This window comes from Pleurodeles waltl, chromosome 12, assembly GCF_031143425.1.
Source record: "Pleurodeles waltl isolate 20211129_DDA chromosome 12, aPleWal1.hap1.20221129, whole genome shotgun sequence".
NCBI classification, from domain to species: Eukaryota; Metazoa; Chordata; class Amphibia; order Caudata; family Salamandridae; genus Pleurodeles; species Pleurodeles waltl.
In genome coordinates this window covers 272,795,467-272,822,310 of record NC_090451.1, presented here as the reverse complement: position 1 = coordinate 272,822,310, position 26,844 = coordinate 272,795,467, and the positions used below count along the sequence as shown (strand labels likewise).

Here is a 26,844-nt window from a genome sequence, read left to right as displayed (position 1 = left end):
GATTCTGGTACATAAGCAAGATAATGGGAATATTTGCATTATTATAGCTTGGAGAGTTGTATTATAGGTGAGCAATTATATACGTTGGCAGCCTAGCCCCACTTACTAAAGGTGAATGCTATGTCTTTTTGTGAGTTTTTTTTAATTACATTTCAATAACTTAAGAAGAGAACATCGTTTGAATTACTGAAGACATTGATGACTGAATGATGATAATTAAAACATAGACTATATTACCGTAGCCATCCTGCTAACTTTTATGTGAATGAAAATTGTTAGTTTTTTTTTTTTATTGGGTTGTTAACTGTTCAAAATCCGATCCTTGATTGGTTATTTCTTGAACATTCGCAGTTGAGGCTTTGAAAAGGAAGGTGCCTCCATCAAAACCCTCTGAGTCTCTGCCTCCGAAGAGGAAGCTACTATTCAAGGAGGAGATTTATTTGGAGCCCTCTCAGCTGCCAGCCTAAAAACACAGGGACAAGGGCACCAGCCCTCTCAACTATACATCTTTTCCTCCACCTCCTCATTCACCACCAGCTCCTCGCTCACCACCTCCACTGCCTCCACACTCACCAGAGTGATCCCCAGATCCCTCTTACATCCATAGCAGCCCCTCTGGCCCTGCCAACCCTTATGAGGCCCCGTTTGATCCAGGGCCTATGGATAAACCCGGGAGAGGATTAGAACATTGATCCCCTAGGAGATCATTACATCTCCCCTGGATGACACATTGGCTTAATACGAAGTGATTCGGCAAGTGGCCACTTTCCATAAGATTTACATGCTTGTCCTCCTGAAGGAAGAAGATGCCCTGGACACTATCCAGATCATAAAGGAGAGTCTTGTTTATGCTCAAAGGTGTGTTAAAATCGGCCTCCGACACCTTTTAAAGAGCCAGTAAAGGCAAGGGTTGCAACCCCACAGATCGAGGAAAAAGTGCAAATCTTCTGCCAGCGACCCCATTTATATTACCAACCTACTCTCTAGTCATCCACACTGCACGCAAGCAGGCTCCTGCTCAGGCCATGGGCTGAGCTGCTTCACACGTCAAGGAGAGCAAAAAGCTCAACGCTGCCAGCAAGAAGGTGGCTGTAGGCACCCCCACCCACTGCTAACTCTGCAGGCCCCCCTCTCATGCATTGACAGGGCACAGGGATGAGATGCAAGAACTAATTAAGCATAGCCTGGCGAAATTCAGGAAGAGAGAGGAGGAGACCGTCTCGGGGGGTAAGACCATCGCCATTGCCACTGTCTGCTGCACCATTGGCACCGCAGACACCGCTTCTCAGGGGGATAATACTTGGATCCCTACTAGACGCCATGCCTAGCTCTGTATTTCAGGCTGTAAGCCAAAGGTCCAACTAAATCTCCTCAATCAACCCTTTGATGGCAAACATCTTTGGAAAGTCCAGGCCCAAGTCTAGATTGCAGGAGTATGCAAAACACACACATCTGCAGCACTACACCCTGACTACAGCAGATTCTCACAGGGTAAGCAACATTTTCTTTCCTATCATAGCTAAATCCTGTACAGAGAAAGGCCATGTATTGGTTTTACTAACAGGAACAGGCTGTACTAATAGATCCTGCTCTTCTAATAGATGCTGGCCTAGGATGCATTTCCCAAGTGCACGGCAGTCATTGCAGCATTTATGGTGTCAGTTTTTGGAATAGTGCAACAACTTGGCCTCACCATAAATTATGAAAAATCTATGGTTCCAAAATTTGTTCTGCAGTATTTGAGGCAGAGTTAGGTATGAGTTGCTAAAGCTTATCCTTTGGAGTATAGACTGTTTTCTGTGCAGTGAAAAATGTCTTCACAAGAAATCCCCTTGTACAACAGCCAGAAAGGTTTCCCGTCTTTGAAACTCTATGGCATTACATTTCCTCTTAGACCTCAAAGGAAGACTCCAAATTAGACCTTTTCCAGTGCTAGAGAATAGACAGTCAGAAAGACTGACTCACTTTGCCTCCAATAGTGATATAGTCATTCACTTTATGATGCCTGAGGAATATGATTTCTCCTGCCATGATTGAGAAAGATCCTTGTTGTAGGAAGCTGGCTCTTTATATAGTGGACCAAAAACAGGTACCTTGGATAAAGAGTCCAAGCAAATCCCAAAGGAGTTATAGAGGCACAGATGACACCCCAAATGCTCTCTTGTGGTAGTGTGGGTGAGCAGTTAATCATATTGGAGGGTAGTGCTAAGCATGTGTTACACACACAAAGGCTGTAAGTGAGACATCGGGTGTCCCATTCTCTTCAATGGGAAACGGTCCGGTCACAAAGTTGCTACAATCTGGGCCTGGAAAGTCAGTCGAGGGGAACCCCTGGGTTTCAACCCTTGAGGTTCTCGGTCCACTCCTCCTCGGGCTGATGGGCTCCGGCACAGTAGTTCCTTTTGGCACCTGGTCCAGTGCTGGAGCTACTCATGGTTGGTGAGGGAGGTCTGCAGAAAAAGGCTACAGATTCTTTCGTGAAATCCACAGTGGGCACCGTTGGCCCACTTCAGCTCGGGCCGGGATGTTCGGGTGCAATGGTGTTGTCCAGCGGTTTTTGGTGGCCCTGCACCTCACAGGTCTTTCTTGGGTTGCCTGCAGATGGAGGGAAGCAGCTGCTTTGCTCCAAGGGAGTACTTCTTGGTGATGTGCGAAACACTGGCAGCTCTCCAGCTGGAGGCTGCAGCAGCCGAACAGGTCAGTTGCTGCTTGAGGGTCTGGTGCGGCAGGCTGGCAGGATTGGTACCAAGTCATTCGTACTCCTTGTTCTCAGATTCAGCAGGCTTCTTGTCCACTCCTTTTTTTTGTGTCCAGCAAAGATTTGAGGTCCTGGAATCAGGGGATCTCCTAAATACTCAAATTAGGGGGTTTTAAGGGGAGTGAAGGGTAGTAGCCAATGGGCTATACTTATCCTTAGGGGTCAATGCACCCCCTAGATGACTACTTCCTTTGGGGACTGGGCATCATCCTGTCCCAGAATTCCTAATTCCACCACACACAAGATGGTGAAATTTGTGAGGCTGTGTTCATTTCAGGCATTTCTTTCCAGCCGGGAAGTGCAACACGCCTTCTGCAGGCTAATTTTCCCACCTGTCCAGGTGTCAGATTGGCCGTGGGGCAGGGGGAGTTGGCCTCTCCCCCTGGCGAAGGCCAGTTCTGCATACCAAAGGCGGAAGGTCATCCTTTTAGGAGGGGTGTTTAAACACTTCTCCTAGAGAAGGCTTTGCCTCTGACCTCCAGGGAGCAAAAGGTCTCACCTTTGGCAGTCAGAGTCTCATGTGTTGGTGACAGTCTGGTTAGAACTAGTCGGTGAGCTCACCAGCAGTTGTTAGGTTTTCAAGAGTCACTTCTGAGGTGCCCTCTGGGTGCATGTATTAATAAATCCATCGCTGGAATCAGTGAGGGGTTATTAATATAAGGTGTTTGATATCAAACTTCCCTATTTTTAGTGAAGCCATCATTTAGCTAGGGAACTCATGTTGACCAGTGTGTCCAGCACATGTATTTAAAATGGCCTCCCTATTCACTTACTATGTCTAAGAATCAACAAAGGTATAGTAGGGGCATACCTGCCCTTGCAGAAATGTCCACACATGTGAAATAATGCACTCTGCCTTAGGCTTGTAAAGCCTGCTGTAGGGGTAACTTACAGATATTACATGCTGTGTTTAGGGGACATGGCACACAAGCTGTGTGCCATGTCGTGTTTTCACTTTTAGGGAGCACCTTGTCACACAGCCTGCAATGGCAGTCTGCATGAGATTGGTGCTGGGTCCCTTAGAGTGGCACAAGTTGTGCTGCAGCTCTTAAGGCACCTCTTCAGTACCCATGCCCTAGGGACCAGGGGTATTATATACTAGGGGCTTTCAGAGGTGCCAAAGGGCCTGACCACCTGGGGATCAAGTGACCAAGTGTCTTGTTTTGAAGAAAGAACACTGGAGACCTGCAACCAGAACCCAGCTTCCTACACCGGTTTGCATAGTTGTGGCACTCACTTGGGGCAACTGACAATGCCAATAAAGTGGAAACCATTGTTTTATACAGGTATGCTGCAACTTTGGGGTTCATCTACCCTAAAGTCCTTGAGTTCCAAGTAGATTCAGACAGATATTAAGACCATGATGTATTACATGAAAAACTGGAACAGTCAAAACCCAGGACACTTTAAACAGAGGCTTTGGATATTGGACACCGGCTTCTTTTGCATAATTTACATATCCCAGCAATTCACATGCTGAATCATCGAAACAAAGAGTCTGACCAGCTAGGCTGATATCTCGTGGAAGAACATTAGAGGGTGCTGAATGATAACCTACTCAGACGGAGTCTTCATTTGTTGAGGGACAACCAGTCACAACATGTGTCCGACAAGAAAAGCAGGGTGTTAAGGCTTTATTTCCACATTTCTATAGGCTATCTCTAATGGGAACACCCTTGTGCTATATTAGAAAGAACAGATATGTCAGCTTTTCAGACACCACTTGGGGGGCACAGCAGACTAACCTGGAGAAGTTACATGACTGTTGGACATTAGCTTTGCATAGTCAGCAGGATAACCTCTAGCGTTCCTTGCAGCAGAAGTGTAGAAGCTTACCAGTTGTATTCCACCGGCCTTCCTTCATGAACTTCTTCCACTGTTGTGGCACTTGGGACTGTACGTACTGCCAGCTTGCTCCGGCTGGCTGGTGGCATCCTCATCCACCTGGGAAGCAAGATGTAATCCTTGTAGCTCCCTGAATATCATTTGGTGCTGCTCTTCCTGCCCAGCACCTTGTCAGATGAAGGGATTGAGCATCGCCCCTCCCCCTGCTTAGTATGTATCGCTGACCTTTCTATGGCTCGCCTGTATAGACGAAGAGAACCCTCCTGCCAGTAACACAAGTCGCAATAAATCTCACAGTGTTGCCAGTCATATTGACAATGAACTGATTTTACACAGAAACAAAAGAGCTCATGCGTGAAATGTGAGATTAATTCTGGCCATATTAGGGGAGAGCTGCTCTGTGCTGGCCTGTCAGCTGGTCAGAGAACTGCCTGACCTTGATATTGCTTTACCCATAGGCCCCAGCTCACATCAAACTTTGCACTACAGGTATGTGCTTAGAATGTAACTGCTCTGCCTGGTCCAAAACCCACCAGATCTCATGAGGTCACATCCCTCCAGCTGTGCCTGTCTGCATTACCCATAAACTGATTTCTGTTACCTAGCAAAGCCCACTATGTGCGGCACACTGTACCCAGTCCTCTAACCTATCATGTGTGTAGACAAGGTCATGACAGTAGCCTCTACTGTGCCCATGCATAACCACCGGTGATTCGTACCTACCTTTAGCAGCCACGCCTCCCCACACTAATCAAAATAATTTTACTAATAGTGGAACACTCTCATTGTTTCACAAAACCTCCTGTATGTCCCAAGGAGCCTGGCTATGGCTACCAGCACTACTCTCCATCCCTAGGTTGAGAAGTTTCCCACACCCACCATGGAAAAGCACAGTGAATACCAGTGGAAGCAAAAGAAACCAGTGTTTCTACATCCTGCAAACTACAATCTCAATGTCGTAAAATGTCAGATATAAAAATAAGTGTTTTGAGATCAAACCCTGAAACACTCATGCCGTAATGTGTAATCCAGTCTGAGGAGAAATATCAGTAGACGTCATCTTTGCTGCTAGACCAGGTATTGCTCAACACTCTCCGATACAGAGTTGCCATAGACAAATGGTCGAAATTCTGCTGTAGTCACAGACAACGCCATTGCCTGTAGTGTTCCTAATAAATTACCGATTAACGTGGAACAGTAATGGCACCACCATGATGCAAGCCAACAATAGTAGCCTGCTGGCTTTGAAGCAGTCTTTCAGAACCCTAAAAATGCAAACTTTAACACAAGTGATTCCATCATCTCAACATTGTGTTCTCACCCGGTGTTGGCACTTGCTAGGCCGATTGTCAGACACTTTTTCTCTATCCATGTTCACTACCTTTGCTTAGAGAAACCACACAACCTAGTGCCACTCTACTACTCTAAGCCCCTCCGCCAGCCTTGCATCGGTTTTTGCACTAACTCTCCATCCGTCATCTACCCAACACCACACCAAGGCCCTTCTTCACCAACCTACCCCACCTGTATCTCATCACACTGTGTCCACTGGCACCCCCAAAGCCAAGACATTGCTCTGCTCCACTCCCTTAAAATCGGTCTAGTGAACTGTCTGAGAGCACTTAAGCATGCACCAGACATACACTGCCTGATTTCTGAATCTAATTGTCACATAGCTGGCCTTGCTGAAACGTGGTCTTGAGGCATCTAAATCACCACCCTCAACAACCTCCTCCTTGACATTGTTAAAGAACAGAGAAAGAAAACCAGGAAGAGCGATAGTGTTTGACTACAACACTGAACTGTTATGTTCCACTGTTCCTGACATTGCATTACCTTTGTTTGAGTGCATGGTGTCCTGTTGCACCATTAAACTCAACAGCTTCTCCATAGTAGTGGTTTGCCCTCAGCCAGCCATAATCTGCCCTTCCTAGAGAAAGCCCTTGAACTCACCAGTCAACTCTTGACAAAGCAAACAAAAGTCTGATTGTTGGAGACTTCTGTTTGTGGGTATACAGATCCCATGCCACCATTTCTTCTTTTGATGTCCTTGACAGTATGCAAGCTGTCTGTTTTGATCAAGTGGTGCATGGCCTAACACGCACACCAGGTCATACATGTTCACATGTAACCTTCAAAAAGATAACATAGCTATGCAAACCAAGATTTGGTCAGATCACTTGATCTCCACCTACCTCACAAAACATGGCCCACAAACCCATCGGCATTACTTGAACCATACCTTCCATATCCATAACAGGCACTTTAGAGGAAACAAGCACAAAGATGTTTTTAGCCCATTTGTAAAGCTTGTATAGTGGACAGCTCAACAACTATTTAACCTAGAAACACTGTCCTGGACACCCCCCCCCCCCCCCACCCCCCACCCCCAAAAACAACAGAAAAGTCAAGACTGGCTCTAAATCAAACAAAGTCTTTCTAAGTGGAAGTTTCCCAGCATATACACAAAAACCATTATATGGAACAAAAATGGAACCGGTAACAGACCGAAGAGTCGTCAATCCAGTACAAGAGACACAGGAGAGACTACCACAGAATCATGAAGAAAGCCAAAATACTGACTTAACTAAATGTATACAATCAGGTGCCCAACATACAAAGGTAATGTTTAATATCTGGACAACCAGGGTGCCTTAAGGTGTCTTATTCATCCCATCAGTTTTACAAAAAAACAGCTCAGCTTCTTTAAATCCCAGATAGTCAAAACGCATGATTCAAATGAGACTTTCTAGAAGTATTCCATACTCTCTATTCTCCCCATTGCACCTCTCCTTGTACAATGCACCTTGACACTAAAGGAAGGAAACCAATGATGTTTTGAATTTGACCACCATAACGGGAGACTCTATGTCTCTGGTAGAACATTGCTCTTCTGCATGCTTCAAAACTATTCTCTGCAATGACAGCAGAAACAACTAATGCAATGAATGCCTCTTGTCTCTCATGCACCACTTTTCAACCCTCCTTCTACTGAAGCAAACAAGTATCAGACCCAATCCAACTGACTAATGGCCTGAGCAGTGCCCTGTTTCCCTTTCATCAGGAGAATCGGTAATGAGACAACTTCAACATTATGTGGAACTTAACCGCCTTCTTCACAATCATTAGTAGGATTCTGTCCATCACAAGGGATAAAGGGATAGACATTGCCTTGGCAAACATGAGAAGAATTTTGCTTTTGCTAGACATGGAAAACAAATGCATAAAACTGCCAAAGTAAACCTTTACATGTCCACTATCTATGGTGCTGTAAACCACACAATCCTCCTGGAGTAACAGCAACCAGGCATATCTAGTCTTTTGCTCTTATGTGTCTATTCCTTTCTTTTCCTATCACTAGCAAAAAGCAAAACTGCAGCTCTCGAAACCATGCATATAAAATCTGCATCCACCTACCTAAATCTAGGGCACTAAGTTGCTGCATTACTGTAATAGGCATTGATCTTATGAGTCTAAGAGATGCTGCATCTAGGAAAAGGAAGTTCATGCTTTCCTAGACACTCCCTGGGTGACTGAAAGCACTCTAACTATTCCTCATCTGCTAAAGGTTTAATGCTCTCCTTTTCTTCTGATTGTCTAATGTGCATTTGAAATATTCAGTGAATGCACAATACAGTTTGTCACGCTCTTCATACCCTTGCCCATCCTACAGACTGTCTGCAGCCCCTTTTTATGGGTGGTTTGTAAGCCCCTGATCTCCATATTTTGTGCATTACCATTTTTGAGGGTCATACATTAGAAACTGGACACCAGGAACATCAGTCTCTTGGCAGTCAATAGAGTTAATGGCTGTTGAGGTTAAAGAGAAACAAGCATGGCTGGCCACCAGTCATAACGCACAGAGAAGTGTCAGTTACCTCAGGAGTAGCTGTTTCTGTCCTGCACTCTTGATAGTAACGGAGATGATAGGACTCCAGAATGCTATTTGAATGCAGACAGGCTATTTTAGTAACACTGGTCGATCCATTGGTTTTTAATCAAAATGTAGGCCAGTTGTAGGTCAAACATTGAACTAAGTGAGGCATAAATGGCAAGGCAAACAAACGTCTAGTAGTTGAAATCTCTCGAGACATTTGAAGAGATAAGGCAATGACCTTGTCACTCATTTCTAGGCTCAGTGACAGTGGTTTTTAGTAAAGAATGTTAACAGAAAGATAAATGTTATTTTTGAGAGAGGGTGACTATCACTCCCCAAGAGGCAATGTTTTTAGAGACAGCCAGGATGTGCGCTTTCTTCCCTCTGTTCATCACAAGTTAAAGCATAAAAGGGCATTGCGCTTACTCTGCATTATTTTCGTTGTATAAACAGTGCCAATGATATGTGGCACGTTCATACATTTTGTGACTGTAGTTACCTTAAGGGCCATGTGTAAAAAGATACATGAGTTACTAAAGTCAGTGCATTACATGCACTGCATTAATTGCTTCGTGTGTTGTATTTCAGAAGAGACTGTGCTAATGACATTTGAACTTGATGCAAGTAGATATGGGTTTGGCACTCTACTTCTTACAAATATAAGTACAATTGAAAGGGTTATGCATGGTACAATTTTTTTGCTATTTTACAATCCCGAAATTGTGTCCTGACTCACACATAAACATGCTTGTAAATTCTTATTTTGTGTATTTTAGTAAGTCAAGAATCTGGCGACCCTCCCTACATGCGACGTCTGAATTTCATTCGATTGCTGATGCTCTATACCCGCAAATTTGAGCCAACAGATCCAAGAGAAGCTCTCCAGTATTTTTATTTTCTCAGGTAGGTCTTGAGAAGGAGGCTTCATTAATTATGTGCTTTCATTTTGTTACCTTGATGGTAAATTTTCAACGATGTTTGATGGAAGGCCTACTTGCTGAATCTGAAACACTTTCTTTTGCAGAGACGAGAAGGATAGTCAAGGAGAGAACATGTTCTTGCGCTGTGTTAGTGAGCTCGTTATAGAGAGCAGAGAGGCAAGTTTGCATTTGTATTCCTATGTGCATGACCGTGTCAGCTAGTCCAACTGGTGAACCATATTAGTAGCCATCTTTTATCCTCCACATTTCCATCAAACAAGAATTTTGTCCCACTAGTGGCCTTATTGTAAACCATTGTTATTGTTACTTGACATTTGTCTAGCTCACAGCTGAGAGTTGTGTGACCTCATAGCTTGCTAACTGTGCAACAGTATGTGTGCTTTTTCACTTGGGGTTTGTAGAATCAAGTGATCTTGTTTTCTTCAGACTCTGTTCAGGCATCTCACACGTGTGTAGGACTCAATATGGAGAGTAATGATTACCTTCTTCATCGCCTGTATCTTCTCCAGAATAATTTTGCGAACTAACCAGTCTCCCCTGCTTTATTCTGAAACTGGTGACACCTTTATATTTGTGTATAATCAGTGTATTGGTTCATGCTTGCCTGAATGCCACTGTTAATTCTATAAAATAGACTGCACTGTTTAGGAATATTAAAACTAATTTGAATGAGAATATGCACAGGTTTCTGGAACCCTCCGCCACGTATTTTATGATGTTCCTCCATTACAACTGCAGTCACTATTTGATAAGTAGTTTGTATGGTGTAAACGGTGCTGTCAGCACTAATGGTGCTGTCAGATGGTTAAATATGGTGGGAAAGGGATTTTTGATACTCCTAATCTGCAAGAAGGGAACAGACATAAATCATGATTCTAGAGAAGATGTACATTGTTCAGAGCACAATTTTTAGATCGAACAAGCAGTCTGGTTATTATTTTATTTATTTAGTTAATGCTACGTTATTAAATAACATGACATTCAATCATATAATGGTAATTCATTTGCATAAAAACTGTTTGCACTATACGGAAATAAACTCTTCATTAAAACTCCAGTCATTAAAGGGAGTTTGGTTACAACGTTCAAGAATTTTACAATATTTCTTATGACCAAGTCATTGATTGTCAAACATGACATAGGAGAGGGGACTGACATTTCCAGTCATGTATCATAATATATTGGCAAAGTAATTGTCCATTAACGGGCATAACAGGCTATGGGTCCAGGATGGACAAGTTCAACCTTTTGAATAGTAAGCTTCTTCTCTGGGCACTCCAGAAGTTTTACAAAGCGTGCAGTTAATCTGTAGCCAGTCGCTTATAGGGGCTGGTTCACAGCCTTCCTCTTGTGCGCATCCCTCTTTAAATGAAGATACATTTTAGACAGTGCCTGCTTTTGATTGGTAGGGCAAGTGCATATTATATTTCAATTGACTCCCGTTGGTAGTTGCATAACCTGCACTGGTTTCCAGGTTACACCGGCTTGGGGCCATACCCAGGGCCTGACATTTGCCAAGCCGGTACCTGATAAGCTGCCGTTTCACTGTGGTTGACAGACAGGCTGCCAAGTAAGGTTGTGGATACAAGGCAGTGTAGCTATTGATGATCAGACGGACATATGGGACCCCTCTGCTAGAGTGTCCTTGTCAATAACACAGGAGCGCCACCACATGGCTTTGTTGGTTACTGTTTTAAAGATAGTGAAGGGGGCTGGCGAAGACCAGTGACTGATGCGCTGTGAGGTTGTGATTGCCTGATTAAGGTAAGCTCAGGATGAGGATGGTGGTGAACCTGTTTTCAAGATTTTTAGCTGTAGGTAGTGTTTTAAGGGTGTCATACAGAACTTATGACAGATTTGTTTAAGAGCCCTGACACATGCTTTGGCTGATAATCTCGAAATCAGCCTCATTTGGGCTGGACACAAACTTTGTGGTACTCTGAAGGCCTTCCTATATATACTTGAGACCCATAGGAGATGGTCGATATTAATTTTGGCTTGATTACATCTATGAGTGATCTCAATGAAGGTCCAGACCGTCTGGTTTGCCAGTTTTCCAAAGGTGTTATGAAAGGCTCTCACTCTGTTCCTGATGTTTATTTTTTGGGGTCAGAATGAGCCATAGTTGTCTATCAGAATGCCGAAGTATTTCTAGGTGTTATCTTCAGAGGTTTTGCTTCCTTTTAAGAACCATTTGCCCCGCCTTTTTGATTTTGTTCCATATAATCATTGTTTTATTCTTTTGATAGTACACCACTAGTTGGCTGTTGTCAGTATATGGTTGTAGGGTGTTCATCATACGCTGAAGGCCTCTTATTGTCTGACTTAAGAGGAGGGCATCGTCTGCATAGGACAAGAACCACGAGCACATTCCACGTGTCTTGGGAGGGATGGGCAGTGACGTCACTTAGGGAAGTTGCCAGGTCTGCCAGAAAAAGATTGAAAACAGGGAGCGCTAAAACACAGCTCTGCTTCAGGTCAGTATTGGTGGGGATTTTTCTAGTGACTATGCTTCTGTCCCCCACCTTTATGTGCACCACATGTTCGTGTATAGCTCCATAATGGCTCTGAGAAGGTGTTGTGGAATTCCAGGCGCTGGTAATTTTATTTTGCCCATAGGAGTAGTCTGGAGACTGAGTCGAAAGCAGCCTTGAAGTCAATAAAACAAAGATAGAGAAGGATGCAATTGGATTTGATTTAATCGATCATTTGGGAAACGGCCATGAAATTGGGGGTGCCACCCATTCCTTTTCTGAAGCCTGTCTGATTTATGGACACAGTGCGGTCAGATGCCCACAACTCTGATTCCCCTTGTGCTTTTGCCTGTTTCTAACAATGAAATTTGGTGGTAATTTCTTGGGTTTTGAAGGCTCTCCTGCTTTTAAAATTGGGTGTATGATGCCATCACGCCATGAGTCTGGGATCTGACTTGTCAAGGAAGCATGGTTGTATAGTGCCGTTATGATTATTGCCCATGTGGTGGATTTGCTTTAAATAATGCCTGGGAGGAGGCAGTTGGGGCCAAGTGCTCTGTCAGCCTAACTTTTATTGATGAAGTTCTCTATTTGGGACTCAGTGCAAAAGTTTGACAGTTCGGTTGGAGCTCGTGGAGTACCTTACGTGTCTGGGTGTGGAGAACTCCTCAGCAGCTTTTACTTGCTCACAAGTGAGACCGAAACCTCTTCTGAAATATTGGCATTGTTGGCTGCCATTTTACATTTTTCCAGCGAGTTGATTATTCCCCAAATTGTTTTGGAGCTATTGCTTTTGCAAACTAGAGAATGTGACCCAGAAGATGTTGGCATGGTTGTTCTTATGCTCCCAGAGTTTGCTTTTGTATTATTTGTGTAGCAGCCTGACCTTATTCTTGCCTTTGAATACAGCACCATCAGTAGCCTTCTTTGTCATCTTAGGATACGTTACCATGATGAGGCACTTCTCTCTGGTACCCTGCGTATTTGCTTTTAACCATTCCCTATGGGAGCCATAGTGTTTAGTAATCCTTACATTTTGAATCGGAGTGTCTCCTTCAAATTTCAATAGCTTGTCTGTTCAACAGTCATAACTCCAATAGCTCTCCTCATTTACTGTGTTAGTCCTACATTTTTAAATCAGAGAACGTTTATCTCATATTACATAACGGTGAATATCTCTTCTCTGATAAACTCATTCAGAAAAAAATAAATTTTCTTTCCACTATATATTTTTTAAAGTTCACATCTAAAACCTAAAAGTGAAAAACCCTTCCAAATTGAAATGTCCTCATGTGCCTTTTAAAAACCATCAAAAATGAATAAATGGTTAGCTAGGCAGCAAAGCTGCACATTGGGAAAACTGCAGTATGGCCTGAAACCTCAGACCGGCTGTAATATCCTACAGGGGTAGCTTTGGCAATTGTCTTAGTACTCTTTCCACTGTCCTGAGTCATGTTTCTGGATTAGCGACTCTGCTTTTGCCCATTTACTGCCTTTTTTTTACCACCTTCTTTTCAGGTTTTTTTAATATATATTTTTTTAACACAGCTCAACATATTTAGTTGGTATACATTGAGGTCTTCTATGAGAGGGATTCTGCAGTTTTCTGGGTCTTCATGACCCCTCTACAACATCTTTGTTATATGTGAAGTGACCTTTTTGGCAGGTTTCTCATTCTCTCTGCATCATCTGCCTAACCGGCAACCATACAGTGGCAAAATGACTTGTGCTAGAACATGCTTAAAATTTTAAAAAAGGGCCCGGACATACAGCTGAGAGATGGGGAAAATTTAGAACATCTCTTAAATCTGCTGCTGGGCAATTCTAGTTAAATAAGAATCCCACAGGAGCAGCTGTCCGCGACCTCAGCCCTCAATGGATCCTTCTAAGGAACAATTAAATAAGGAGGACCAATTCAACCATTTGCACTTTTTCTTGTTACTATGAACAATCAGCTTATCATTAAAGCAAATTAGGGCATCACCATTGAAGTTTAGTTCCTGTTCAGTGGCCAAGATCAATGTTAAAGGTTTAGTCATCTGTCTGTTTACTTCCGAGCTAGTTCTTGTACTCTCCACAACACCCCAGACCAAAAAGACACTTTCTACTAGTGTCACCTAGGAGAGTTCAGGAGGAGGAAAAACCTAGATGATCACTTATTCAAGAACAGACTCAATGAAAGTCAAATTCAACACCACCTCGTCAGAATACTCTGGAAAAGGAAGCATACACTTATGCCCTTTTTTGTGAGAGAGTGGACGAAAGCCCACATCAGGTACCAAGTCAACCTACTCCAGAGATCCTACAGTTCCCTCATACCCTACAAGGGTATCAGGCCATGTTCACTGAGCTATCACTTAGTATTTTAGCACAGGGATTTCGCCAGTCTGGAAAATCCTGAATCCCAACTCTTTTTTTAGGGGCTATGGGAGAGGCTGGGACGTGGGTTAGGAGGGTTTCGTGGCTTGGTTACAAATCTCAGTCTTCTAATAAAAAGTGGCACAGTCAATGTCATTATGATTTCTGAGACTGCCCTTCTTAGTGCTCCATGAATCATGTTACTGAATTTGTTAATGAGTCTAAGGTTCTATGACTTTGCTAATGCTCGGTGATAGGAGAGTTGTATAGTTCATTCAGAAGGAGTATGCCAGTGCTAGAAATGCATCTCCAGACAAACCTAGAAACATGCGCTTCTGTTCTTAATTACAGTGATGAGTAGTTGACATACACATGTCATGCCACACAAGCAACTGGCTACTCACTCCAGTTACTGCTGCTGTCTTCTAGTAGTTACCTGGGCACAGGGAACATTATTTCACATCACTTTGCAGTGCTCCACATCAATAAGTACCCAGACAGGATTCTACATCTACACTGTTGAGTAGTTTGTTTTATCTGCCCAGCTTCTTTTCCACTACATTTTTGCTGTCATTTGTCCTTGTGGGTATATCACCCCACATGCATGGAGCATTGCTCAGGTTGGATGAATAGTTAGGTATTGCTATGATATGAAACAAGCAACATCACCCAGATATGTGGTTCACCACATAGCCATTAGTTCATTTCAGAGCCATCATACTTCTGCCATGCCAAAACCAGCTTTTATCAAATACCAAACAGCACAATTCATCCAAAAAGTATCCACGCTACAGGGTTCCAATTGTGTTTATAATTTGCCTTTCCCTATTTATGTTAATGGAAATCATAGCAGCTTTATCCACTAAAATGGCACCCTAACCATCTGTTTAACCAAGCTCAGCTAATTCACCCCCATTCTTCATTCATCACACCAATGTCTTAAAACCACAACATTGCATTACATATTAGCTAGCTGGCTGGTTGGCCTCTCTGGTCTGGAAAACAAGCTGCATAGCCTGGGTGTTGGGAAGCTGATTAACTAATTCAGAAAAAAAACTGCTTGTGCGCACCTATCTATACATGTAAAATACTTCAAAGCACTTTAACTGGCTCTAACTCTACCTTCATATTAACTAACACAAGCCATTGCTGATAAAATCTCAGCAAATCTTTTCTAACCATACACAACCAGGCAGCAATCCATAACCATTGCTGTTGTACCATACTGATGACAGTGAGCGCTATGCAAATGCTGACAAAAACATGAAACACCTAACCAGGCCACCACAATTTACTCTTCAAGTTTTTAGAGAAGAAACTCTGTTGGCACTAGGCTGCCTCTTGAGCTCCTAAGGCAATGGTCACTTTTCAGTGCTACTCCTCTCTGGTGGAAAACATATTGAGGGCTGTCCAGAATTGGAAGCCTACTTTCTGAAAATTCTATAAAATTGAGAGCTCTGAACATATAAAAACAAGTATAGAAAATGCAGTTATGCTCAGTTCTCTCCTTTGAAAATGAAATCAATTAAATGAGCTCAGTGGTTTGTGTTGAGAATAAGTGGTAACATGCCAATGAAGTTGAGTGGTTACTTACCCTAGTAATCTGGCTTCTCCTATCTCACTGAGTATTGCTAATACCGCACATATAACTCCTGATGAACCCAAAATCAGCAGCATATATTTTGTTTGAGCTTTAGTCATGAAAGAGTCTTAATGAGCAGCATATATCTGACAGTGACAGGAGGGGTTTTCTTGGATGTTCCACATACCTAAAAAATGCATTAAGAAAAAGATCAAGCTGAGTCTATTGCGTTTTTTAGTTCTCACCAAAAGTTGCATGACTTCTGCCTTTGTTTTCCACAATGATACTATTGGCTAGCAACATTCAGGCTCCCAATTGAATTAAATTTTGCAAGTACTTAATGTAATGATAATTGTTCTGTGTGGGCTACCATTCAGGCATTGTGCAGTGTTAAAAATACAAACCATTAATACGATTTGATACAATGGTGACGAAGTTTTTCCATTTGATGGTAAAACGTGATTAAACATTGTTAACAAAGAGTATTGCAATAGATGCATAATTTTATGAAGGCATTATTATACCTATCACTCGAAGTTTGTGCTATTTTTAACACATTATTATATTTCATTTCAGTTTGACATGCTCCTTGGAAAACTGGAGAAAGATGGTAGTAGAAAGGTAAGATCATCATAAACGGTGTGAAGATTTGTGCAATTTTACTTGTTATAGGATTCTAGTTTGCTTAATTGATACTGTGGCCATTTCCCTTTCTCAGCACATGATTATCCATATTACCTGATGGCAAGTCCAGAATTATCTGCTGTAGCAGTTTTAATCCAGAGCTTTACGTGGCTGCATATGTACAAAGGCACTCCACCATCCATGTATGCATTTATGACCCTGCCAGTTCCTGTTCTTCCACCCAGTGGTGTTGATTGGATCTTCCTACTCTAGCTCTTGCACACCATCATTTTCCTCTTCATTTTGGTATCTTATTCTCAGTGGTCCAGCTTCAGACTGTGTCATACTATCATTCATTTGCTCCAACTTACTCTATGTAACCTGTGCATCACAAGCTTGGGGAGCAGTAATCGGGGCACACCTGTGCCCTAGCTGCTACCATGGACATGAAACCCCTCTGCAACTACTTGCATAATAAACTTGCATCAGTCCCTACAGGTACTTGGTGTTGGCCACCAGGCGTGGTACAAAGCATCCTTTTTGATTGTGGGGGTAGTATGTAATATTGACTGTTACATTCTCTGTAGGAGGCCACTCTCACCTACCATATGCATTTATCTGCCTGGTTGTCATTCTTATCCAAGGATGATGTGTGAGATGCGGTGAGATGTGTCCCACTCAGGTCTAGGCAGCTGCCTGCCTGCTCTGAAGCCTTCATTGCACCATTATGTTGATTAAGCCCAGCTTTCTATCTTGGCACAAATGCCCAAGTTACTGTTGCCGAAGAGGTTGGAGCAGCCTGAATCTGGGTGCATTTTTGCAGGTCTACTGCAATGAGAGCATGTGTCATCCTCCACTCTCCGCATACGGGTCAGGCAGCCAAGCACACACTCACTTTGGGGATACTGGTGACTACAATGGAGTTTCAATATTTGCTTCTCCACTGGACTTAATCTGAGTCTTATTGGTTAGGCCAACTTTTGATACCACTCTTATCCTGTGTTTCAGCACAACTCCCACTTCACAAAGTTGCTGTTAAGAATAGGAGTAACATTCAGCCAGTAAGCAAAGAGCCTTTGTGCAAGAATGAAATGGAAGCAGACGTCCCCTAATGTTATGATGCACACCTGGACTGCTTGAAACACATGAAACATGAAATGAACGTTGAGGTGCCGACAGGAGCGGGTACAAACCAAGCTAGCTCCTCTAGTCATCCAACTGCTCCATTTCTAATTTATAATAAAAGTATATGATCCCCGCTGCCTATTCTGCTGGCCCCCTTTCTTTTAGAACGAGAGCAGGCACCAGTCTCCACCTTTGGGTTCCACTTTGAACACACATGCACTGAAGATCCTGAATGGTTACTCCATGAAAAATAATGTAATTGCTGGTGTACTGCAGGTAACACTAGACCTAGAGTTATACCTAATATAAGATTCATCTTGGTTTCTCTGTGTATGAACTTTGACTCTGAAACAACTGCAGTTTGCATCTCAGACTTGCTCTTTTGTTTGCACGATTCAAGACTGTAATGTTTCTCTCCCCTGGTGACCTCACAGGTATGTTGTCTCTCCGATCTCGTCTGTATTTGTGCACACTTCGTATCTTCGCTTCACGCTCTTTGCATCATGGAATATACTGGTAATTTGGACATCATTTGGAAGCCCTGTGTAACTTGGTGTTCAATCATGTAGTGCTGTAGATACGCATGCTCTGCATACTCCTGCCATCTAGTGTTCTGTCTTGGGTGGTGCAAGTTGTTTTTCTTCAAAGAAGTGTTTCAAGTCACTGGATCGAGTGACTTCTGGTGATAGTGAGATTGGGCATTGACTCCTTTGTTAGAATGTTTTCTCTCGCCGTCGGGTTTGGAAGTGTCTCTTTGCTCCGTTTTTTTACTTTGGCTCACTCCGGTTCAAAATCTTTCTTTCCTTCTTACCTTCTTCGAATGTCTTGTTTCCGCACGCACCTTTTGGTCTTAGCGCTCGCCTCGAATCGTCGGGCTGGGTACGGACCACATGGCCTTTGGGGCTTCCTCGCCCACCTAAGGCCTACCATACCGCGTGGCACTGAGCAGTATGCCGGCCTGCTGGAACGAATGATATTTTGCTTCTATCCTCTGTGCCTTGCAAAATTTCCCCACACCGATCAACATCTGATGTGTAACCTGTGTGTGATCCCCAAGAGGGGACCTGTGAAACCAGCAGATCTTGCTGGTCGAAGAAAACGCTTCGAGATTGAAGGGCACTCTGTCTGGAAGTGGTGCACAAAACTCCAGTTGACACCCCAGACATCTTTGGGGAGGAACCTGCACAAGAAGAAGAGGCCCTCTCCACCCAGGACTCTTCCAACTCCGACTTGCAGTCGGACATCAAAAGCCACAAGATAACATTGTCACAACCCACGAGTACTGTGGATCCTCCTACCCACCCCCAAGACTCTGAAAAAGCCCATTCTGAAGGTCACCACTGCCATCAGGCCAGGGTCTGAACCGAAAATCTGTTTCAGTTGCCCCGTTTTCCGGCCCAGCTCTGAAAACAGCCAAGACCAAGCCATAGTCTTCGACCTCTGGAACTTCACACCGAGACGTCTCCATTTCGGTCCAAACCCTGGTTTGGAGCCGACCGACCACAGCCTCCATGTTGGTGCCAACGAAGTAGCACTGACCAAAACCTTTGTGCCGAAACGCACAGAACCAAAAACATTAGAACACATAGACTCTAGTCATTCTTCTGCTTCTCTTTCTCCTGTGAAGCCTATACTGGAGACTGGATGCTCCACAGCACTGACTCCATATTCAGGAGGCTACAGGGCGCATTGTTGCTTCTTCTCCTGTACTGTTAAAGAGGAATATGTCCTTTCAAGAAGCCTTTGACACTCCTCCACCTCAAAAGAGTAAGGACAAGGCCACCAGCCCATCACGCAGGCCTTCTCCACCACCTTCAGCTCAAACCTCACCACCTCCTCCACCCCTTCTTTTCCTTCACCTACCTCCCCTCCTCATTCTCCTGTTTCACCTACACCAGGAGATTACTCCCCTCAAAAATCTATTTGATTTGTTGGGGAAGATTTGGGTGGGCCACATCATGACCCAGATCCCTGGGACACTTATGATTCTGACCCCTTGCATTCCAATGGGGCATGTGCACCCCACATGCCCCTCACCACCAGAGGACACTACTTCCTACCAACACGAGCTTCCTATCAAAAAGAGCAGCTGCATTTCCCTTTGTAGAACTACACAGGGACCCCATCGAAAAGGACTTCCTGTTTGACACACTGACTATCCATCACAGGAATATTAAATTTCTCTCAATGCTCCCTGTCATGCATCATGCAGCCAAAATCTTCAAGGAGCTGGTCCGTTCTTGGGTTATCACCCCCTAAAGTCAACAAAAATATAAGCCTTCTCCCTCTTACCCAATATATATTAGGTCTCAGGTTCCTCCTGACTCCATTGTCACCACCACAGCATGCAAATGTGCCTATAGCCAGGCCACTGGAGACTCCCCTCCTCCTGAGAAGGAGAGCAAGATAATCAATGCCTCTGGCAATAGTTGCTCTACAAGCAACTAACCATTGATATATCACCATATCCCAGGCATTACTAGCTAGATACGACTGGGATCACTGGGACAAAATTAAGTGCTCCTCCAGTTCCTGCGAGCTGAGCACCGGGTAAGAGGACAACAAATAGTTTCTGAGGAACACCCAATTAATAACAAGCGGAATAATTCTATCGCTGTGCCGTGGATGCCGCAGGCATGCAGCATTAACACAAGTGTCCACCTTAGAAGGCACGCTTGGCTCCGCTGCTCTGGTTTCAAACCAGAGGTTCAGCAAGTGGTCCTTAATATGCCCTTTAATAAGGAACATCTTTTTGGCCCTCAAGTGGATACTACCCTTGAGAAGCTAAAGAGAGACACAGATACAGCAAAGGCCATGGGTGCCCTCCAATCCTCCACACAGAGGGGCACGTTTCATCGCCCTACTTTTAGAGGCTCCTATAAATTCACATCCTCTGTGGTGTCCACTTGACAGTCCAAACATCCTCAAGCCTCCTATTCTAGGAGTTTCTACAGGGGTTCCTACAGAGGCCACAACAATAAAGGGTGAGGTAAGAGCACTGCCTCTGAAGGCCATTTCCCCACTGCAAGCAGTGATTACCTCTGTCTTCCCTTTGCTGACTCCACACCTGTCGGGGACGGCTCCAAAATCATTCAGAATGGGTCAACATCACCATGGACCAATGGGTGTCCCTTTCATTATCCAACATGGTTATTGTCTGGAGCTTGTTACCACTTCTTCAGATATTCCCCCTCACACTCACAGGCTATCCCATGAGCACCTCACCCTTCTCAAACAAGAGCTTCAATCCCTTCTTTTCAAAGGGGCCATTGAGTCTGTTCCCTTAAAACACCTGGGATCAGTGGTATACTCCTTATACGTACTCATTCCCAAAATGGAGGGCCCTCTCAGGCCTATTCTCGACCTTAGACCACTTAAACATACCTCCAGTCAGAACACTTTCACATGGTTTCTCTTCAGGATGTTATTCCACTTCTTCAACAAGGCAACTTTATGACAGCTCTAGATTTAAAGGACACCTACTTTCATATTCCTATCCACCCTGCACACCGAAAATACCTAAGGTTTGTTATTCCAGGCAAACATTCCCAGTTCAATGTCCTGCCTTTCGGGGTCACTACTGCTCCCAGAGTCTTCACAAAGAGCTTAGCAGTAGTTGCCACACCTCAGAAGACCGAACATCACACGTGTTCCCTTACCTAGGCGGCTGGCTCATCAAAGCCAGTACCTTACGACAGTGCCAAAATAACACCCAGTTGACAGTGGATCTCCTTCACACTGAAGGCTTCACACTTAGCTTTTCCAAGTCCCACCTCCAACCCCTTCGCATACATCCTTAGGAGCTATTCTCAAAGCAGAGTTTGGGGCAAGCATACCACAACCCGGCCCACGTTCAGAGTTTTCAGTCTGTTCTCCCCCAGTTTCAGGAGAATCGCACATACACAGTCAGGACTATTATGCGCCTGTTAGTAATGATGACATCCTGCATTGCCATTGTTCCCCATGCTAGACTGCACATGTGTCCCCTACAACAATATGTCTCATTAGTGGCCTCAGTCACAGGGTAACCTGAAAGACCTAGTGTTGTTAGACCACCATACTCACTGCTCTCTACAATGGCGGAATACTACCAACCTGTTGAAAAAGCGCCCTTTTCTGGACCCTGTGCCTCAGGTCATACTGACCACAGATGCATCCCTGACAGGCTGGAGCGCTCACCTTCGACTTCACAGTACAGGGCTTCTGGGATCTCAGTCATCAATCCCTACACTTCAGATACCTCAAGCTTCAGACTGTGTTTCTTGCCCTGAAAGCACTGCTTCATCACCTATCTCACAAGGTTGTCCTAGTCTGCACGGACAACATGATAGCCTTGTATTATCTAAAGAAACGGCAAGGGATGGAGGTGGGGCAGTGAGGGGGAGGCGCAACATGGGCTCTCCACCACCACATTCACCTGGGGGCAGAGTATCTCCCAAGGACGTAAAACAACTTTGTATACCTGCCTAGCAGGATGCAGCAAAAAGTCCACAAATGGGAACTTCACCCACAAGTCCTTCAAACATGCTTTGCAAAGTGGGTACCTCCTCAGATAGACCTTTTCGCCACAGCAGAAAACACAGAATGTCCAAGCTTTCCCTCCAGGTATCAACACCCAAAATCCAACGGCAACGCTCTCAGGATGAACTCGTCAGGGATATTTGGTTACGCTTTTTCACTTATCCCTCTCATTCCACTTCTAGTTCGGAGGATCAGAAAAGCGCCTCTCATCATGGCTCTTGCAACTCCCACTTAGACCCATCAGCCATGGTTCACCATACTTCTAGGCCTGTCGGTATTCCCCCTGCAGACGCATCCCAACAGGCCAGACCTTCTCACTCAAAATCAAGGACAAATCAGGCTTCCAGACCCCAAGTCACTCAACCTTGCAATATGACTAAAACTCATTGAGTTTGGTTACTTAGCATTGCCTGCGGAATGCATGAACATAACATTCTCGGGATAAGCTTGTAGACTTGCAACTAAAGCATATAACGGGACCGAGTGACTCCTCCTTTTGTCTCCATTGCGCATGGGCGTCGACTCCATCTTCGATTGTTTTCTTTCCGCCATCGGGTTCGGACGTGTTCCTGTCGCTCCGAGTTTCGGAACGGAAAGTTAGCTAACTATCGGAAGATTACGTCGGTATTGTTGCGTTCGGGATCGGCTTAGATAGAATCGACACCGCATCGAAGTTTGAAGAGCTCCGGTGCCCTTCGGGGTAGCTTTCGATCCCCCGTCGGGGCCTGGTCGGCCCGACCGCGTGTCAGACAACGCAGATGGAACGGACCCCGTTTCGTTTCTGTCCCAAATGCCACAACAAATACCCGTATTCAGACCAACATTTGGTCTGTAACCTGTGCCTGTCGCCTGAGCACAGTGAAGAGACTTGCGAGGCCTGTCGTGCGTTCCGGTCCCGAAAGACACTCCGTGACCGTTGAGCCAGAAGACTTCAGATGGCGTCCACGCTGACAGCACACCGAGAGTTCAAGGAACAAGAGGAGGAAGAAGCCTTCTCGATTCACGAATCGGACTCCGAGGAATTCGACGATCAAAGAACTGTGAGTAAGACGTCGAAGGCAACACACAAGAAAAGTGACAAGGCCTAGGGGACGCCACTGCCACCAGGCCATGGCTCGACCCATAAATTCGGTGACCGACCGTCGGCACCGAAAAAGGCCGAAACAGTGCCGAGATCGTCCGACTCCGGTCGAGACACCGGCACGCAGCCTGCTCGGGACCGAGACAGTGCTGCTGAAAAGGATCGACGCAGAGATAGCGGTGCCGAAACGGCTCGACGCCGAGACAGTGGCACCGAGGAAGATCGACGCCGAGAGGTTTCGACTCCAAAAAAGAAAAAAGTCACCTCGGAGCCGAAAAAGAGTACAGACAGGGTTTCGGTGCCAAAACGAGCCGCAACCGACCCAGTTACCGGTTCCTATTCAGAGGAGCAATCACTGTCCTCTCAGATGCGAAAGCATAGATTTGAGGAAGAGTTGCAATCCACCGAAGTGGACCATACGCAGAAACGTATTTTCATACAGGAAGGAACAGGGAAAATAAGCACCCTTCCCCCAATTAGGAGAAAAAGGAGACTGGAGTTTCAAACAGACCAAGCACCACAAACAAAAATGGTGAAAAAGGTAACTCCGCCACCCTCTCCTCCACCTGTAACTAACGTTTCACCAGCACAAACTCCATCACATTCCCCGGCTCACACCACCGCGAGCCAAGGTGACCAGGACCAAGACGCTTGGGACTTATACGACGCCCCAGTGTCGGACAACAGTCCAGAGGCGTATCCCACAAAGCCCTCACCACCAGAAGACAGCACGGCTTATTCACAAGTGGTGGCTAGAGCGGCAGAGTTCCACAACGTAAACCTCCACTCAGAGCCAGTCGAGGATGACTTCTTATTCAACACCCTCTCCTCCACCCACAGCTCCTACCAGAGCTTGCCTATGCTCCCAGGAATGCTTCGGCACGCAAAGGAAATCTTCAAGGAGCCGGTCAAGAGTAGGGCAATAACACCAAGGTTGGAAAAGAAATATAAAGCGCCTCCCACAGACCCTGTTTTCATCACCACACAGCTGCCACCAGATTCCGTCGTAGTAGGAGCAGCTCGCAAGAGAGCCAACTCCCACACATCTGGGGATGCACCACCCCCAGATAAAGAGAGCCGCAAGTTCGATGCAGCCGGAAAGAGAGTCGCAGTACAGGCTGCAAACCAGTGGCGCATCGCTAACTCCCAAGCACTACTTGCGCGCTATGACAGAGCCCATTGGGACGAGATGCAACACCTCATTGAGCATCTACCCAAGGAACTGCAAAAGAGGGCGAAGCAGCGAAGCAGGTGGTTGAGGAAGGACAGAACATATCTAATAATCAGATACGCTCCTCTATGGACGCAGCGGACACAGCTGCGAGAACAATTAACACATCTGTGACTATAAGAAGGCACGCATGGCTACGAACGTCTGGTTTTAAACCAGAGATACAGCAGGCAGTGCTCAATATGCCATTCAATGAAAAACAACTGTTCGGACCAGAGGTGGACACGGCAATTGAGAAACTGAAAAAGGACACTGACACTGCTAAAGCCATGGGCGCACTCTACTCCCCGCAGAGCAGAGGCACTTACAGCACCTTCCGCAAGACAACCTTTAGAGGGGGGTTTCGGGGTCAGGCCACACAAGCCAGCACCTCACAGACAACACCGTCCAGCTACCAGGGACAGTACCAGAGGGGAGGCTTTCGGGGCCAATACAGAGGACAATTCTCTAGGAATAGGGGAAAATTTCAAAGCCCCAAAACCCCTACAACCAAGCAGTGACTCACATGTCACTCATCCCCTCCACACAACACCAGTGGGGGGAAGAATAGGTCAGTATTACCAAGCATGGGAGGAAATAACTACAGACACTTGGGTCTTAGCAATTATCCAACATGGTTATTGCATAGAATTTCTACAAATCCCTCCAAACATACCACCAAAAGCACAGAATTTATGAAAACAACATTCAGACCTTCTGGAAACAGAAGTTCAAGCATTATTGCAAAAGAACGCAATAGAACTAGTACCAGAAACACAAATAAACACAGGAGTTTATTCACTGTACTTCCTAATACCAAAAAAGGACAAAACACTGAGACCAATCCTAGACCTCAGAACACTAAACACCTACATCAAATCAGAACACTTTCACATGGTCACGCTACAAGAGGTGTTACCATTGCTAAAGCAACAGGACTACATGACAACCTTAGATCTCAAAGACGCGTATTTCCACATACCAATACATCAGTCGCACAGGAAATACCTCAGGTTTGTATTCAAAGGAATACATTACCAATTCAAAGTATTGCCGTTTGGTTTAACAACCGCGCCAAGAGTCTTTACAAAATGTCTAGCAGTAGTGGCTGCACACATCAGAAGGCAGCAAATACACGTATTCCCGTATCTAGACGACTGGCTAATCAAGACCAACTCACTGACAAGGTGCTCACACCACACAAATCAGGTCATACAAAACCTCTACAAACTCGGTTTCACCATCAACTATGCAAAATCACACATTCTGCCGTGCAAAGTACAACAATACCTAGGAGCCATAATAGACACAACAAAAGGATTAGCCACTCCAAGTCCACAGAGAATTCAAAATTTCAACAAGATCATACAACGCATGTACCCAACACAGAGAATACAAGCAAAAATGATATTACAAATCCTAGGCATGATGTCCTCATGCATAGCCATTGTCCCGAACGCAAGACTGCACATGAGGCCCTTACAACAGTGCCTAGCATCGCAATGGTCACAAGCACAGGGTCACCTTCTAAATCTGGTGTTGATAGACCGCCAAACATACCTCTCGCTTCTATGGTGGAACAGTATAAATTTAAACAAAGGGCGGCCTTTCCAAGACCCAGTGCCACAATACGTAATAACGACAGATGCTTCCATGACGGGGTGGGGAGCACACCTCGATCAACACAGCATACAAGGACAATAGGACATACATCAAACAAAACTGCACATAAATCACCTGGAACTGCTAGCAGTTTTTCAAGCACTAAAAGTATTCCAACCAATCATAACTCACAAGTACATTCTTGTCAAAACAGACAACATGACAACAATGTATTATCTAAACAAACAGGGGGGGACACACTCACCGCAGCTGAGCCTTCTAGCACAAAAGATATGGCGCTGGGCAATTCACAACCACGTTCGCCTAATAGCACAGTTTATTCCAGGGATCCAGAATCAACTTGCAGACAATCTCTCTCGAGATCACCAACAGGTCCACGAATGGGAAATTCACCCCCAAATTCTAAACACTTACTTCAAACTTTGGGGAACACCTCAAATAGACTTATTTGCAACAAAGGAGAACGCAAAATGCCAAAACTTCGCATCCAGATACCCACACAGGCAGTCTCAAGGCAATGCCCTATGGATGAACTGGTCAGGGATATTTGCGTACGCTTTTCCCCCCTCTCCCTCTCCTTCCATATCTAGTAAACAAATTGAGTCAAAACAAACTCAAACTCATACTGATAGCACCAACATGGGCAAGGCAACCTTGGTACACAACACTGCTAGACCTATCAGTAGTACCCCACGTCAAGTTGCCCAACAGGCCAGATCTGTTAACACAACACAAACAACAGATCAGGCATCCAAACCCAGCATCGCTGAATCTAGCAATCTGGCTCCTGAAATCCTAGAATTCGGACACTTAAACCTCACACAA

The 26,844-nt window shown here is 44.8% G+C and overlaps 1 protein-coding gene across 1 annotated transcript in view; it reads left to right on the top strand.

Moving 5' to 3' along the window:
- The window catches only part of NUP93 (nucleoporin 93), a 305,671-nt gene that overhangs the window by 243,210 nt on the left and 35,617 nt on the right, over positions 1-26,844 (top strand). Inside the window, exons 14-16 of the mRNA XM_069215817.1 lie at positions 9,257-9,383; positions 9,505-9,577; positions 16,412-16,456. Of these exons, the coding sequence (XP_069071918.1) occupies positions 9,257-9,383; positions 9,505-9,577; positions 16,412-16,456 (245 nt within the window). The remainder of the gene's footprint in view (positions 1-9,256; positions 9,384-9,504; positions 9,578-16,411; positions 16,457-26,844) is intronic.